Source organism: Protomyctophum parallelum, assembly GCF_964188405.1.
Source record: "Protomyctophum parallelum genome assembly, chromosome: 18".
Classification (NCBI taxonomy): domain Eukaryota; kingdom Metazoa; phylum Chordata; class Actinopteri; order Myctophiformes; family Myctophidae; genus Protomyctophum; species Protomyctophum parallelum.
Window position 1 is genome coordinate 28934188 of NC_139716.1, and position 17387 is coordinate 28951574.

Here is a 17387-nt window from a genome sequence, read left to right on the forward strand (position 1 = left end):
GTCTGTTAGTCCGTGACTAGTCCATGACTAAGTCAATGTGTTTTACAATAACACATTGCATTCATGTCTCGCAACGAACAGTATATAGTTGCAGTGAATCTGCAATGAATAAATAAATCCCACTTGTGATGTGGCAGCCACAGTGGGCGTCCCTCAATTCACACAAGTGTGATTTTTTTTTAAATACCATGAAACGTGATTTTTTTTTGTTGCAGTGTGTAGATTTGTGCTTGCATTTGTGGCCCACAATATAAATACAACATTTGAGGCTACAGTACAACACTGTAGAAACACTGTAGAATTGTTGGCAGGGTAAATATCATTGGTCTCTCAAACGGCAAAGTTGTTTTCAGTGTGCAAAGTATACATTTGCATGTCAATACTGCTATTGTGTCTTGGGGTTGTTTTCCACTTCCTGTGTTTGACCTGCTTGCACTTCCAGCGTCAGACTCAGACCCCGTCATATCTAGGTCACTGAACTTGTACTTTACTTTGAAATAGAAAAGTGACTCACTCACATCACCAGCTGTGTGTGTGTGTGTGTGTGTGTGTGTGTGTGTGTGTGTGTGTGTGTGTGTGTGTGTGTGTGTGTGTGTGTGTGTGTGTGTGTGTGTGTGTGTGTGTGTGTGTGTGTGTGTGTGTGTGTGTGTGTGTGTGTGTGTGTGTGTGTGTGTGTGTGTGTGTGCGCGCGTGTGCGTGTGTGCAAATGGCAAACGGTCACAGAGGAGTGAGTGACGGCACCATGTGTGTGTGTGAACTGCATGTCAAGCTGTGGATTAGCACAGTGATTGTTTACCTCTTGCACCTGCTGCCCTGCACGGTAGCCTAATACTCATCGCTGCTCATTTATTGAATCTATACCTGACATACTGACTATTATCTCTCTCTCTCTCTCTGTCTCTCTCTCTCTCTCTCTCTCTCCCCCCCAGAACTGCGGAAGCTGCAGAACTATCCGAGTGAGTAATAAATAGCTTTCTACTACCTCCCTGTGGTTTCTCGTAGCAACAGCACCGCCATTGGCAGTCTTGTCTTCTGTAGCAGTGGTTTTCTCAAACGTTTTCATGTCGGGGTCAGCCAGTCACCCAAATAGAGATACATTGTCAAATGAAGGCCTGAGGACCCTTTGGAGATATGTTGTAGCAGGGAGAAGGTATTTGTCGTTAGATTTAGAATACAGTATTACAGAATTATACAACCTATGATCTGAATACTTGTGCAGTACTTAGTTTAGACAGTTTTTGGTTTAGATTAGTCATTGGTTAGACCAGTCATTAGTCCTACAACTACAACCTATCTCAAACCCTCACCCTAAACCGATAACCTCCCACGGGGCAGCACACCTAAACCTAACCTTAAACCATGTCTAACCAATGACTAGTCTAAACTAAGTATGCACCCCTCTGAATACGGGTATTTATTCTTCGTGTACATTCTCTCATTGGGATTCGATAAAATAATAGTGAGATTAAACTGTTACTTATTTTGCTGGGGAGCCCCTGGAACCCCTTTCCAGGACCCCACTTTGGCTATGCAACATTCAGGTAGTTCTACTGTGTATATATACTGTAACTGTAAGAGAATGGAGAAGGCAGGAGCTTCTAATCATTTGTCCACTAGATGGCAGCAGTGATCCAGCCATAGCACTATAGAACACTGGTTCCCAAACAGTGGGTCGGGACCCATTTGTGGATCACAGAGACATTTTTATGGGTCGATTTTTTTAATTTAGTTTGTAATTATTATAAAATGTCAAAATATTTTCAAAAAACATTCCCCCCAAAAAAGGTTTTTCGTGAATTAATAAAATGTAATGATTTTTCTAAGTAATGTATTAAATAAATCAATACAAAATCTACGAAATTAGAAAAATAGCCGATCTACAAGCTCACAACGTGGCGCAAAGCGACGTGTTATGAGCTTGTAGATCTGCTTAGTTTGAGTCCCGGGGGAATATCTAATTTGTCTTTCGGGTCACAGGCTAAAAGGTTTGGTAACCACTGCTGTAGAAGACACCTTTTCACAGCATCTTTTCATAATCGGAACTAAAATAGTGAATTTAAAGAAACACCCATGAATGTTAATCCCATATAATGCCAACTCTTCCCCCACTAATAATTTTGTTATTTCTTTCGCCCTGCAGGCGAGGTGTACTTGGACCCGTCGACGGCCCAGAGGCACCTGGTCCTGTCCGAGGACCGGCGCACGGTGAGGTACGAGGAGAAGCGGGCGGACAAGCCCGACGGCCCCAAGCGCTTCAGCCCCGCCCTCTTCGTCCTGGGCCGCGAGGGCCTCTCCTCGGGGCGCCACTACTGGGAGGTGGACGTCGGGCGCAAGACGGCCTGGACGCTGGGCGTGGCGCGCGCCACCGCCCGCCGCAAGGGCGACATCAGCCTGACGCCCGACGGCGGCTACTGGTGCCTCTGGCTGAAGAGCGGCGAGGTCAAGGCCCTGACGGCTGGCCCCCGGCTGCCCCTCGCACTGCCCTCGCTGCCCGGCAAGGTGGGCGTCTTCCTGGACTACGAGGCGGGCACGGTGTCGTTCTACGACGCCAAGGCGCGCCTGCACCTGCACACCTTCGCCGAGGACTCCTTCGCCGGCGAGAGCCTGTACCCCATCTTCAGCCCCTGCCTCAGCCAGGAGGGGAAGAACTCGGCGTCGCTCGCCATCACCGCCGTCAACGTCAAGCACGCCTGATGCGTCGCCGTCGTCGTCACCGAGCTGTGTCGGTGCATGGAAATGGAATCGTTGCTTTGTAATAAAACACAGGACACTGGACATGAAAGCGTCAAAGCAGAGCAGCAGACCCACAAGCTCGAAACACGACATGAAGAAACGCGTTTTTGAACTTGTCGATCTACTACTTTTGATAATTTTGAATTTGAATTCTCACCGTTTTGGACATATGAGGATCCCACCGACCCGACAGTGACGATACTCAAAAACGGATGATATCCTCATACCAGTAAAAAAAATGCAATATATACTGTATCGTATAAAGCTACAATCAAGGTCAAATTCAAATTAATTAACTTTTAAAACATTCTAACAAGACTACTATAGACTGTCCAATCACACGGCTGATCAATCACGATTGACCGGTTATGTCTGGTGGTGGTATGCCATGAACACAGCTGAAAATGAATAGCCAATCATAGCTTAGAACTCCGTCATAAGGATAGCTTATCCATGATTGAGAGCCCAGCTGACTACTTTTAGTGCTTTCAAACCGATGGTGAAGTCTGTTGTTTATACATACGGTACATACAATATACAAATATTATCTTGGTTAAACGGTTACTTTTGTTTTCTCTGCTGAAGTCTAAGTCTGTCCACTGTCCAGTGCCCACATCTCTTGATGATGAATGCCAAAGGTTGGTTGTGAGGAAAATAATCACACCCGTGTGAACTGAGTGGTGCAATCCCCCCCCCACCTCTCTCTCTCTCTCTCTGTCTCATTAGCAGGCAACAGTGCAGCACTACCTCTCTGTTTCTGTAGGTAGTCCTATTTGTTAATATCACCTAAGGAGTTATGCCGTAATCATTTTTGAGTGGTGCAACCACTCCTATAGACAGCGCTGTGTGTGTGTGTCTCTGGGTCCCTGTGTCCGAAAATAGCGTTTGTTCCCCACCAAGTGTCACTGTTGCACAGCCTGATACACAGTCACAGACACACACAGACCAGGGAGGAGGGCCAGTACAGTACAGTACAGCACCACTCACTTCCGACGGGTCTGTTTTTTTTAACTGCATCTAAATAGAGATTCTCAAACTATTTATTGGATGGGCAAGTACAATGTGTCGTCTGTGTGTGAACCATACATATGCCTGCCAAGGTTTGACTACTTGAACCCCAGCATCCATATTTTTGGGGGGGAACTATTGTCCAAAATAGCAGATGTTCGGGTCACATTGCAAACTATTGTGAGCTTGTAGATCTTCAATTTCTGGCTAAAATAAACGCCAGCCGACCAAAGTACAGTTGCAACTGGGGTCTCTTTTTTTTCCTACCAAGAATAGGAGTGGTTAAGTGTTGTATGTTGTGCCCATGTGTCAAAAGTTCATGTATTGTCCATGTCTTTTTCTGCTTAATAACAAATATTGAAACACAAGAATAGGAGTGGTGAAGGGGAAGTGTGAGACAATTTACAATTTGAGGGATGCTTGTTTGAATTGCTCTGGCACTTTTACAGACCTTTCATGTAAATCTTTGTTTACTTACCGTAGAAAGGTTTATAATCTAATTAAGTCTACCTATTTTGCATTTGATTGGACTTTATTGGGTTTAAATTTGTGCCTCTGCGGGTCTAGTAGGTCCAATCAATAAAACTATTTAAACAAAATGTTATAGTATTGAAATCTAACCTTTTCACTGTATTTAATTATGAAATATCTGCTTTTGTACTTTCATTCTACCGTCTCAATAAAGATCTTTATTAAGATGCCACTGACCCATGCTGAATTATTCGCTTACAAAAGATTAAAGATGATGAGCATTATACAGTGTTCAACTGTGTGGTGTTGTTGGTAAGTAAGCAAACAGATTATTTAGATAAAAACAAATCGTAAAATCTGAATCCCCCCACCGCCCACCCCTTTTCCCCCTCACTGTATATGTTTATTTTCCCTTTTTACCTCCTTTATGATGAATTCCTGTTCTGTTCTTTGACTACCGGTATATAGAAGTGTCTATTTGTACGTCTCTAAATGTTTTGAACAAGGTGGACCCTCTTGTAAACAAGTGTAATGCTTAATTGGGTCGTCCACTCACAGTTGACAGTCTTTGTATTGAGTTTGTGCTTGAAATGTACTGTAATTCTGCAAACTGTTAATACATATTTCAATCAATCAATAGATGGTGGGGCTTTGTTGTAAAGTACTAGAAACGTGCGCACCTGCGGCACGCTCGCGTGAGTCGCGTCTAACGCCATGCGTCGATGTCTGCGAGTGCAGCCAGCAATGTATCTTTGGCCACACTGACCATGTTTTTTCCCGTGCTGGACAGGTTGTGTGGGTCCATATCGCATCACTGAAAGGGAAACTGCACCCACAAAGCTGGCCTGGGTTGAACACGCAGAGGTGAGGTCAGTGACATCACGGCCACAAAGCACAGGTTTAAAACGGCACTTCCGCATACATCACAGTCTGACTTGGCCAACCGAACCGTGCATAAAAGTCTGTGCTCTTCTCAATTGTATATATAGGTTGTGTGTATATATATATAGATACCGTGTAGATGCAAACCATAACTGGCTAAAATATTTAAATGTTTACCACAGTCTAAGTCCAAATTTCATTCTGACCCATCCACGAAAAGGCCTTGTTGTCCTGACCCCTTATCTATTATTTATACATTATGGATAAATAGTGTGGACTTAGACTGTTTGCAAAGTCATTTTGTTTGTCTTGTGACTGACGACTTACGGTTCTGATCAAATAACCCGAACCCGACTTACGGTTCTGATCAAATAACCCGAACCCATCTGGTGCGTTTTCCCTGTGAATAAAGATTTTTTTTGCTATCAATGTTATCCTCAGTTTGACTGGGCTAAAGACCTGTAGTCTGCAACATTGTTAGAGTCCTTCATCCCAGAGCACAAAGAGCCAATTAAGGAAAGAGAGAACATTTGTATCTGATGGGGGTGCAATGATGGTGTGTATTTTGGGCCTAAGACGTGTGTACTGTATGTGTGCAGACTGTGCACAACTTACAAGTGGGTATACTGTATGTTGCTTCTATAAGGTGTGTGTGTGTGTGTGTGTGTGTGTGTGTGTGTGTGTGTGTGTGTGTGTGTGTGTGTGTGTGTGTGTGTGTGTGTGTGTGTGTGTGTGTGCGTGTGCGTGTGTGTGCCAGTGTGCATGCGTGCGTATACATGCAATTGTGTGCACATGCTTCTTTGGCCGTGTGACTGCAATTGGTCAGTATGTGTTGTTGACCTCAGTTTATATGTGTGTATAGTTTATTTGTGTGCATGCATGTGTATGGAGTGGGGGCAGCGTGTGTGTGTACGTGTGTGTGTGTGTGTGTGTGTGTGTCGGGGTGCAACAGGAGGGTATGCTTGCAGTCGGTGTCGGGTCGTGTGTCACAGTTTAGAGAGAAGATTCTGAAGCAGCTGCTCTCTGCATGGTGAGTGTTTAAGCGACCTCTCTCTGTTTCTCCTTCTCTCGTTCTCCTTTCTGCACGCATGTTTTGTCAGGATTTGATTTGTACACTGTCTGTCTGTCAGCGACAATACATGTGAGTCATTATATCTACGTAAATGGTGTGGCGAGTGTTGTTTGAACTTTGGAATTATTATTTCTGGCCAGATAACATGACTCAGGATCGACAAGGGGAGGTACGGTACTATATATATACTGTGTGTGTGTGTGTGTGCGTGTGCGTGTGTGTGTGCGCGCACGCGCGCGCGCAAGAGGTTTTAACCCCTCCCTCCCCCATCTCTCTCTCTCTTACTCAAACACGCACACACACACACACACACACACACACACACACACACACACACACACACACACACACACACACACACACACACACACACACTTCACCTCTTTGTCTGCCAAATGCTGTGTTGATTAGTTTATGGAGGTCTACATCAGTGACATGAATGAGTAAAACAAATACAGTGGTTTTTGTAATTGACATTCACAATCACTCACTGCTGGGCTTATAGGTCAGCTATTCTGTCTTATAGGTTAGTTATTCTGTCTTATAGGTCAGTTATTCTAAAAGCCATAGCCCACGTTGTTACTCAGCCACTTGACCAATATTTTTAGACGGACGTTAATCCAGTTTTCTATGAATAGCCAGGCCTTTCACCATGCCTCCTCTCTCTCTCTCTCTCTCTCTCTCTCTCTTAAAAAGCCCACTTACAATGCAGACAGTCATGTATTCATTTTATGACAAAAAATACAGATCTCAATACAATACAATATGGCCACGGGCCACACCTACAATACAATATGGCCACGGGCCACACCTACAATACAATATGGCCACGGGCCACACCTACAATACAATATGGCCACGGGCCACACCTACAATACAATATGGCCACGGGACACACCTACAATACAATATGGCCATGGGCCACACCTACAATACAATATGGCCGCTGTTTCAAAAGCAAAGTTTTGGCTTGTTAAGAAGAGATTAAAGCACTGCAATAAGTCGCGATAGTTGTATTTTGGAGTATCAAACGGATCAGACAACACCGCATATATTCAATTGGGTTGCTCTGCTTCCACTTGGAGGTATTATAAACGGCATGCTTTGTTGCTTATATCATCTTGGCATGCCACATTATAGTGACCTGAAATAAAACGACACCATCTAACCCCAGTCGCCTGGATATATCACAGCAGGTTCCATTCCATGCCCCCCCGCAATTGATTGCGCTGAAAATGACCCTGCCTCTTGGTCGCGCAGGCATGGCCTCCTCCGCGGGGAACTGCATGTCCGAGGAGCAGGTCCACTGCTCCATCTGCCTGGACGTGTTCACCAACCCCGTGTCCATCCCCTGCGGCCACAACTTCTGCCAGAGCTGCATCCTGGGCTACTGGAAGACCGGCAGCGCCTCCTACCAGTGTCCCATGTGCAAGAAGGCCTTCCACAAGAGGCCCGACATCAGCGTCAACACCGTGCTGAGGGAGATCGCCGAGCAGTTCAAGGAGATCAGGGTGCGGGGCGCGCCACCGCCGGAGGAGGCGAGGGAGGCCGAGCCGGAGGCGGAGGAGGTGGAGGTGCAGGCGGGCAGGGAGAAGAGGTGGACGATGGACAGACGGAGACGGGAGGACGAGGAGAGGCTCCTGGAGGTGGAGCAGAGCGAGCGGATGGCGGAGGAGCTGAGGCAGAGGCAGGAGGAGAAGATGAAGAAGACGGAGGAGGAGGCCTCCAAAGAGAAGACGCAGACGACCGTGGCTGCAGGGCCGCAGGAGGATCTGCCGCCGCTGTTGCCTCCTCCACCGGTACCTCCGGCTAGAGTCGCGCGGAAATCACCCCCATCTACGCCGCCGGGGCCGCCGCCACCGGCGCTGCCCCAAACCTCGCCCCCGCCCTCGCCGCAAATACTCCCAGGAGGACCCCAGTCGACCCCCCCACCTCCTCAGCAACCTCCTCAGCCCGCTTCCCCGCCGCCCTCCCCACCCCCCAGCCCTCAGTGGGGGGAGGAGGTCCTCTGCGACGTGTGCCTGGGCGGCGAGGGCCGGCCCCGGGCCGTCAAGGCCTGCCTGGTGTGCCTCACGTCGTACTGCGAGGAGCACCTGGCGTCGCACTCGGCCCGCTTCGCCAAGCACAAGCTGATGGAGCCCGTGGCCAACATGGAGGAGCGGATGTGCCAGAAGCACGAGCGGCTGCTGGAGCTCTTCTGCAAGAAGGACCAGGCCCTGGTGTGCGTGCTGTGCACGGAGACGGACCACCGCTCCCACTACACCGTGCCCGTGGAGAGGGAGTGGATCGACAGGAAGGTGAGTGGACAAGGGGGAGGCTGCGTGCCATGCTCGCACATCCATACATTTAAGTAACCTAACCTCGCCTCACCAGGCTTTCCACCACCTCGGAGGAAAGCCTGGTCTCTGTTTCAAAAGTCTGTATGATCCTGTCGGGAGCGGATGATATCGTTAAAGCTTTCGTAGCCTGTAGCTTTTATTGAGAAAAAAGGAAGGAACCTTCCTTTTCCCTCAATAAAGTTGCCGCCTGTTGTTCCTGCCTGTCGCCTACAAAACAATACTACAACATGACGTAACGATATAATCCGCTCCCGACAGGATCATATACCCTAAATGAAATGGTGCCCAGGCTACATTTAACCACTTTCAACATGGGTTCCATATTTTTGGCATTGAAAAAATGTGATCCGTTCTGAGCCTGTATCATCTTTTTTCGCTGTACAACTTAGTATACAAAAGGGCTGTTCATAGGGAGCACTCGCTCCATTCTAATGCCAGCGACTGGAGGTGGGTTTTGGAGGACAACTGCTTTGAATTTGTATTATTGTTTAGACACAACAGAAGCGAAGGATTTCTATATTTTAAAGAGAGATCACAGTAAACATCCTTAGCATTCTGGAATGCATTTTCAGTTTTCACACACGAGTGCGCATTGACCACTTTTACATTGCATCTTATATTGAGTGGCAGGGTTCAAACTTAATTTGGTGCTGATAATATGAAACAATCTCAATCTGTGAGAATATGTAACATTTAGCGAAAACAGCTCATCCACAAGCTCACAACCCGGGGCGAACTGTTGTGAACTTGCAGATCAGCTATAGTGTGGGGTCTGAGTGCCCAGAGTCGACGATCTACAGGTTAAGTAATTTGCGTAATAATAACCTATACAATTGTTTTACAGGAAACAAAGAAAACACTGTGCATGACAGACTATGACTGTAAAGAGCAGACACTCATACACATACTAGCGTCATGTCCAGGGGGTGTACTTGTACATCAAGCTGCCTCACGCTACAGAAACAGGACATAGGCTCCTGCCCTATGGGCCCCATGGCTCGGCATGGCTACTTACTTATACTTACTTACTCATCAAGAGATAGCGAGTGATCACTTGCCGCCATGCTCGTCCAGAAGTGACGTCTTCCTTCCCACACATGTGCTCTGCAGGCGCAGCTGAAGACGACAGAGATAGACGTTCAGCAGATGATCCAGGACAGACTGCAGAAGGTGCAGGAGCTGAAACACTGCGTGGAGCTCAACAAAGTGAGTCCCCGTTTGACTCGTGTTTCAACAAGAACTGCATCTCCTATACATGACTCGACGCCAATGAGCGGTGGAAGATTGATGGATGGGTGGCTGACTGACTCAATTGATCGATCACCAAAGTAACGGAAAAATCACGGCCCCCTCACACATTAGAATGTCCTAATGTGGCCTGGGCCATGGCTCAATGGTCCAGGCACCTTGGCTGGTAATCCAGTCTGGCAGTGTGCCGCGGGTTCGACTGTCAGCCTACTGTCTGTCCCTCCATAAAAAATATAAAAAATAAAAAGGTGAAAGCTACAAAAAAAACATTAAAAAAAAGAATGTCCTAATATGTGAGGGGCTGTGATTTTTCCTTTACCTTTTCCTTTTTTTTGTTGTTAATATATATTTTTTAACTGTGATTTCCAGGCGAGTGCTCAGAGTGAGATGGAGGACGCCACGCGGGTGTTCTCTGAGCTGGTGCGCTCCATCCAGAGGACGGAGGCGGACGTGATCCTGGCCATCGAGAAGCAGCAGAGACACACGGAGACGCGCGCCCAGGGCCTCGTCGCCGAGCTGGAGCGGGAGATCGCCGAGCTGAAGAGAAGAAACAAAGACCTGGAGACCCTGTCTCGCACCGACCACGTTCACTTCCTACAGGTGATCTTCATGGGAGATCATAATTATGTTCATTTCTGTTTTTCTTTTTCAAGAGCCCAGAACTGATTTATCGGTTTGGCTAATATATATCGGCCATTGGGCTATTTGTCTTCTTTGATGAAATCAGTTTTGGGGCGTGTTTTTCTGGTTCCACTGAAGATTCATTCATTTTTCCCCAAAGAGATTTAAAAATATTATATTTGATAATATATCAAATATTTTAAGCCCAGAATCAAGCCATCCAGGATCCTGGATTCCTGGTGAATCATGACCATAAAACCTTTCTGTGAAAAAAATGAATGAAAACCACAAAACAAAGGGTATATATTAAATGTAGTATCATATCATTAAATATCCAATTTTCTTTTTTCTTTTCACAATAGCAAAGGTTTCATGGTCATGACTCACCAGGATCCTGGATGACTTGATTCTTTTTTGTAAATCTCTATATGCGGGGAAAATGAATGGCCGATTTTTCTGTGGATCCAGAAAACCACGCCCACTGTTATGCCCTTTCTTGAAGCCGACGTAGTGGTAAAAAATGGTAAATGGTGCATTTCTATAGCGCCTTTATCCAAGGCGCTTTTACATAGATTGTGCATTACATTCACCCATTCATACAAGTGCCCACGTTGTCTCTCTTTTTCATGTGCATGTGTGTTTGCATGTTCATTGTATAATCACAGTTACATGTTGTTTTTATGTATTGGAGCTACTGTATATGATTTTTTTTATTTTCAGAATGTTATTTGTTTTTATTCTAATATAATGTCACGTTTTAATTCAAAGTTTTGAATGTATCTCATTGTCGTATGACTCCACAGAGTTTCCCAGCCCTCAGCATCCCTCCGACCGTCAAAGACTGGACTGGGACCAGTGTCTCCACGGATATGTGCATTGGCATGATAAGACAGGCCGTGTCCAAGTTCCAAGCCACTCTACAGACAGAGATACAAAGTCTGGCTGATAACGGTAGGATCTGATACAGTCCCTCCCACGCTGTTTAACGCTGCAATCCGCACAGCCGCGGACAGACGAAGCTGACGCCCGACGTCATTCCGGTGGAGCTTCTTTTCCATCCACCAGCTGTCTCAAAAGCCGGAATGACGTCGGGCGTCAGCTTCGTCTGTCCGCGGCTGTGCGCTGTGCCCCGGGCCTATGTATGTGTCTGAGCACAGAAATACAATTTTTTAACCACCAAGTGTTACGCAGCCTAACACACACACACACACACACACACACACACACACACACACACACACGCACGCATGTACAGTACAAGTACAGTACAGGTACAGTACAAGTACAGTACAAGTACAGTACAAGTACAGTACAAGTACAGTACAGCACCACTCAGTTCAGAGTCAGACGGGTCTGATTTTTACTTATAGTGTCACCCCAAGGTGTCTCTGTGTGCTTCACAGCGAGGGATACAACAAAGACACAATAGCAAGGAAACACAATAAAACACAGTAAAATGTGCCAGCACACATGGTTAAAATAATTACCACGCCGTAGTGGGAACTGCCCATAGATCCGAAGTCCCGTTAGTCCAGGGCCGTAGGAACCACGGGGGTCCCCGGGGACACGTCCCCGGTGGGCCGCGGAGCGGCCCACGGGGGGCCGCGAACCGTTTTGGGCCGCCGGCCACGGGGAATAAAAAAGCCTCAAATTGGGCAGGCACTTGGACCATGCGGCCGCCGCTGACTCGCTGTCAGTGTTGTGCGAGTGCGTGTGATTCTGCTATAGTGGAGATTTCAATGTATTTCTATGGGGGAACTTGGATAGGATTCAGGAAGTTGTTTATATGTTATGCCCAGTGCTGGTTAAAGCCGTGTATGTCTCGGGCAGGCTCATCAAAAAGGTAAGATTTGCACTAGGCTATTTCTGCTGTGCAGACCCGTTTTTACCCGAAAATAACGACTTTATAACCGCAAATACCCGATTTTTTGCACGGGTGCTTCGCGCCCGTGCATGTGGGCCGGTTCGGATTCGTCCCCCCCATCTGTGAAGTGCCGGATACGGCGCTGCGTTAGTCCGAACATGCACTGCTCCCGTGCTTGCGGTTAAGTTTAGGTTTGTTCCCGTGCTTGCGGTTAGGTTTAGGTTAGGGTTAGAGATAGGGATAGTAATTTCGGAACAATGAACCTTCTGACTAATGACACGGCACCGCGGTAGTACACAACAAAAAAGAAAGGAAGAAGAAAAAAATACAACACATTGTTTTAAAACCACAGGGCAGAACTCTAAAACAGCTTGATTTTATTGTGTTGAAATTATTTATTGGGAATTATTGTGTTTTGTTACTGTGAGTTTCTGGCATCCTGGGAGCGTAGTGGTGGTTGGGACTATATATTTCCAATATAAGTCATTTTACACTTTGCATGCTGAAAGCGCAACGCATTGTGTGCTTGTAGATCCGCTATTTTCAGCAAGTGTAAAATCAGTTATTATGACGGCTAAAATCGTATGATATTTAATCGACTTAAACTAAACTAACACGAAAACATTTCAGGTGACTAAAATGTGACTCAAACTAAATAAACTATTCACGAGACTATGACTAAAACTAAAATCAAACTCAACACTGCATTGTTGGGCATTGGAGTGCTGCACCCTATGGTTGCACCACTATTATTATTATTATTATTATTATTATTATTATTATTATTATTATTATTATTATTATTATTATTATTATTATTATTATTATTATTATGTCAGTTGAAATTTGGTCTCTGATCCAGGAGACCTGCATTTGAATCCCTCACTGCATTGGTAGGACATGAACATTGTGGATTGCAGCTTTGGTTTCATGGAAGATTTTTTGCAGAAATGCCAAGGGGTTCAACAGTGTTACCTTATTTTGTCTTTTCTTTCTTTTTCTTTTTCCAGAGATCAAAAAGCTTCGGAAATACACAGGTATACCCTTTTCATGCACGCATTGCCTTCGCTCCGGCGATAGTGAACATGTAAATCAAGGACTGTCTAAAGAGGACGAGACGCGAAGACCGCAAGGGCGCCGCCATGTTGCTCACATGGTGCTCCATGGAAGGAAAGAAACATGCGCAGTTGAGACCAAGGAAGCTGAACGAGGAAGTGTTGGCTGCATATAGCCCATTGCGCATGTTTCTTTCCTTCCATGGAGCAACATGGAGCAACATGGCGTCGCCCATACGACGCCATGTTGTCTTCGCGACTCGTCCTCTTTAGACAGTCCTTGACGTAAATGAGGAAGCACTCTCCCATTCTCAACCTATAGTATATTGGTTTAAATGGATCCCCCTAATGCTCATTATCAGATGGCACCATAATTTCTGTCTACTCAAAACAGTCAAAACAGTTATGCTTTGCAGCTGCAACTACTGATCAATACTACCTCCGTAGTCCGTACCATCCATAAACCATTGCTTAAATAGATTCATATTAATTGTATAGGCCTAAAGAACAACTTAACAAGCAAGAGTCAAAGCAGGCCTATTCATACTCCAGTTTTAGGCGATAAGGTGGCCACCGAAAACTACAACATGACGTCACGCCGCGGTGGTAAGCTCTTCACTGCTCACCCAAACACTTCTCTCTGTTTTTTACTAAGCACCGTTTCGGACATTATTACCTAAAACTGGAATATGAATACGCCTTAAGGTTTAATAACGTCTCTCTATCTCTGACTGCACTGGTAGGGACAACCTAAAAAACACCCCAGAATGTTAGAAGAATAAAGGCTTCTATTTCACCTTTCCAGGAAGAGTAAGGCGGTAGTTACTATATTACTAGTAACTAAAAAGCTTTATTGTCACATGGTAACATCGAAACTGGCCCCCCACCGCCCTGTTCTGTTCGGTTCTGTTCTTTAACTATACAGAAGTGTCTGTTTGTATACGTCTCTAAATGTTTTGATGAATTGAACATGGTGGACCCTCTTGTAAACAAGTGTAATGCTTAATTGGGTCGTCCACTCACAGTTAACAGTCTTTGTATTGAGTTTGTGCTTGAAATGTCCTGTAATTCTGCAAACTGTTAATAAATATTTCAATCAATCACAAAAAAAAACATCCCAGTTTTAGTGAGTAAGGAAGAAAGTGGGTGAATTAATGTCTTATAATGAGCATTCGTGAGGACCAATTATATGAAGTTAAGAACCCATTCTGGGCGGGAACCCCTTTTGGTGTTAGCATTACGTTATGCTTTAGCTATTTAAAAATAGCAGATCTACAACAAGCTCATAGCGCACCACCGAGTGGCGCGCTACGAGCTTGTAGGTCTGCTATTTTTGAAAAATCGAAGAACGACTGACATAGAAACATAAGCTTTTTCAGAAAACCGTCAGGATGTAGAAGAACATTTTTAGAATCTGATCTCAGGTCAGAATGGCTCTTACAGAACTCTCTCTCTCTCTCCTGTCACAACTCAAACAGTGGACCTGACCCTGGACCCTGACACGGCCAACCCTTGGCTGCAGCTCTCGCAGGACCGCCGGCAGCTGAGGCACCTGGGCGCGTGGCAGCCGGACCTGCCCGACACGCCGGAGCGCTTCGACACGGTGGTCATCGTGCTGGGGCGGCACGCCATCGCCTCGGGCCGCCACTACTGGGAGGTGGCGGTGGGCGACAAGGACGACTGGTACCTGGGCGTGGCCCGGGCCTCCGTCAAGCGGCGGGGCCGCATCTCGGTGAGCAGCGCCAACGGCTACTGGGCCCTGGCCATGAAGAGAGGTGCGGCGCCGGGGTACCGCGTGTCCTCGGTGCCGCCGGTCGCCCTGGCCCTGGAGGTGGCACTGAAGCGCGTGGGCGTCTACGTGGACTACGAGGAGGGGCACGTGTCCTTCTATGACCTGTGGGCGCGGACCCACATCCACACGCTCCGGGACTGCAGGTTCACCGAGAAGCTGTATCCGTTCTTCTACCTCTACTGCTGCGACAAGGCTTCCGACACCATGGCCATCGGCACCCTTCCTGAGAATAAGGCCCTACCGGTTAAGCCCAGCTGAGGAGGGTAGATGTTCAGAAGAACCTGGGCGGTATAGCCTGATAGTTAGGGAAAGTTAGCGAAATGCGTTCATAAAGGTGTCTAACCTCTCAATTTGTTCCAACCCAAGCTCCACCTCCGCGCCCGACTGACGCGACAGACAGCTTCCCGGACGCGCTCTCCTCCACGTCAGTCAGGCGCGGAGGTGGAGCTTCTTTTCCATCCACCAGCTGTCTAAAAACCCGGTTTTTAAGCTGCGCGCAGCAGGGGACGTGCGCGACCACGCGCGACAGTCTGCCTATGCCCTGTATGAGAATGATATGAACATTTTAAAAGGAGAATGGGAAGTCCACATACTGTGGTATTTTGGTCCTCTTCATTGAATGCCGTGGGCATTTTGTTAGGGGTGAATGTTCTGGAAGCATTGCAGGGATAATTGGGGTCCTGAGACAGGGACCTTCTGAGCTCAGAAAACTTAAGTGCGCTAGCAAAAAGAAAAAGAGAAAACCTGTTTCAACCTATTTACATGAGCTATGTTTCTTGTGTTATATTATTATTTTGACTTGAATAGTAGAGCTTGACAAATTAATTAAATAAAATATAATGCACCGACATCCAACTCACTGAAGTATATGGCAAACCTTGAATGCATGAAACAGTACTAAGCTAGAATTGTGAAGAATACAAATGTTTAAATGTAGCATAATTTGTAGGCTACTTCTCTAGTTTTATTGATTGCATGTTGAATTAAACTGGCCTGTTTTAACGTTATGCATTGAGTTAGAAGAAAAGGTGGTCTTTTCAATAAATATTGCTATCCTGCAGGTTCGTGGTGTTTTATCGTGGGTTTGAATATCTGAAATCAAGGATATATATATATATATATATATAAATCACACACGTGTGAACTGAGTGTTGCAACTCCCCACCCCCCTCCTCTCCCCTCTCTCTCTCTCTCTCTCTCTCTCTCTCTCTCATTAGCAGGCAACAGTGCAGCACTAGTACTATCTCTCTCTCTCTGTTTCTGGCACAACAGCGCCCCTACTGGTAGTCAGTCATACTGGTGCTCATGAACACATACATAGGTGAACCAACAAATAGGTGAACACGGACATTGCTGTTCTTTAGAGTGGTTCAAACATTAATGGTAGTAGGCTACATTTATTAGGTTTCCATTCAGCAAAGTGATGTCACTTAGCCACACCCTCTGTCTTCTCAGACAGCATTCAGGCACACCCAGGCGAGCAGCTGATAATTAACTGTAAAGTTTAGACATGGGTTGGTCGTTTTGATTGCTACATTTTTTTTAGAGCTGGCTAATATGGTTGAGTTAAAGCTGTAATTATATTTGTGCGTGTGTGAAGAAAATGTCATTTTAATTAGTCTGTTGTCTTTGTGTGTTTTATATTATTTGTTCATGAAAAATTACACCAGTGTGAACTGAGTGGTGCAGACAGACAGACAGACAGACAGATTACTACTAGGACTTATCAGAGGAAATTATGTTAAACAAAATATATATTTTTGCAAATGTTATGCACATTTATAATTATAATAAAATAAAATAAACAATAAAACAATAATAATAATACATTAATAATTTACATTTGGGGGATATCTAAACAATAATGAATAAAACATTCTAAAGATCACACAAAAACATATTACAGTTATTTTACTTACTTTTATCAGGGTTAAACGTCATAAGTTAAAAAATGTTCCAGAGATTTTTAATTTGTGTTAATTTCAGCCTCTGTGGGGGGTAGGCCTATTTATATATGCAAATATCAAGACCAATGGCATTGCAAATGAACATCAGTGATGACGTTTAGGTGAAAAAAGAACAAAATATATATATTCATTAATTAAAATATGTTGTAGTATTGCAACGCTGGGTATTACAGGGTAAGGGTTAACCATGCCGTGGTGGTCTGCCTGCTCTTCAATTGAGAGTTGAGACATTTAGATCCTGTGGTCGGGTAGGAGTAGGACCACTTTGGTTGGTAGGCCTACTGGTTGAGATGACTCGGGTACATCTATTGTACCACAACATAACCCTGGCTGTC

General features: G+C 45.6%; 1 protein-coding gene across 1 annotated transcript in view; it reads left to right on the forward strand.

Annotated features, from left to right (window-relative positions):
• The window catches only part of LOC310876060 (uncharacterized protein), a 28063-nt gene extending 11876 nt beyond the window's left edge, over positions 1 to 16187 (forward strand). The window contains exons 6-15 of the mRNA XM_083789507.1: positions 930 to 956; positions 2141 to 2688; positions 5694 to 5715; positions 6195 to 6235; positions 7360 to 8463; positions 9616 to 9711; positions 10123 to 10353; positions 11178 to 11325; positions 13249 to 13275; positions 14772 to 16187. Coding sequence (XP_083645633.1) covers positions 930 to 956; positions 2141 to 2688; positions 5694 to 5715; positions 6195 to 6235; positions 7360 to 8463; positions 9616 to 9711; positions 10123 to 10353; positions 11178 to 11325; positions 13249 to 13275; positions 14772 to 15343 — 2816 coding nt within the window. The 3' untranslated portion in view covers positions 15344 to 16187. The remainder of the gene's footprint in view (positions 1 to 929; positions 957 to 2140; positions 2689 to 5693; positions 5716 to 6194; positions 6236 to 7359; positions 8464 to 9615; positions 9712 to 10122; positions 10354 to 11177; positions 11326 to 13248; positions 13276 to 14771) is intronic.
• Positions 16188 to 17387: the final 1200 nt, after the last annotated feature.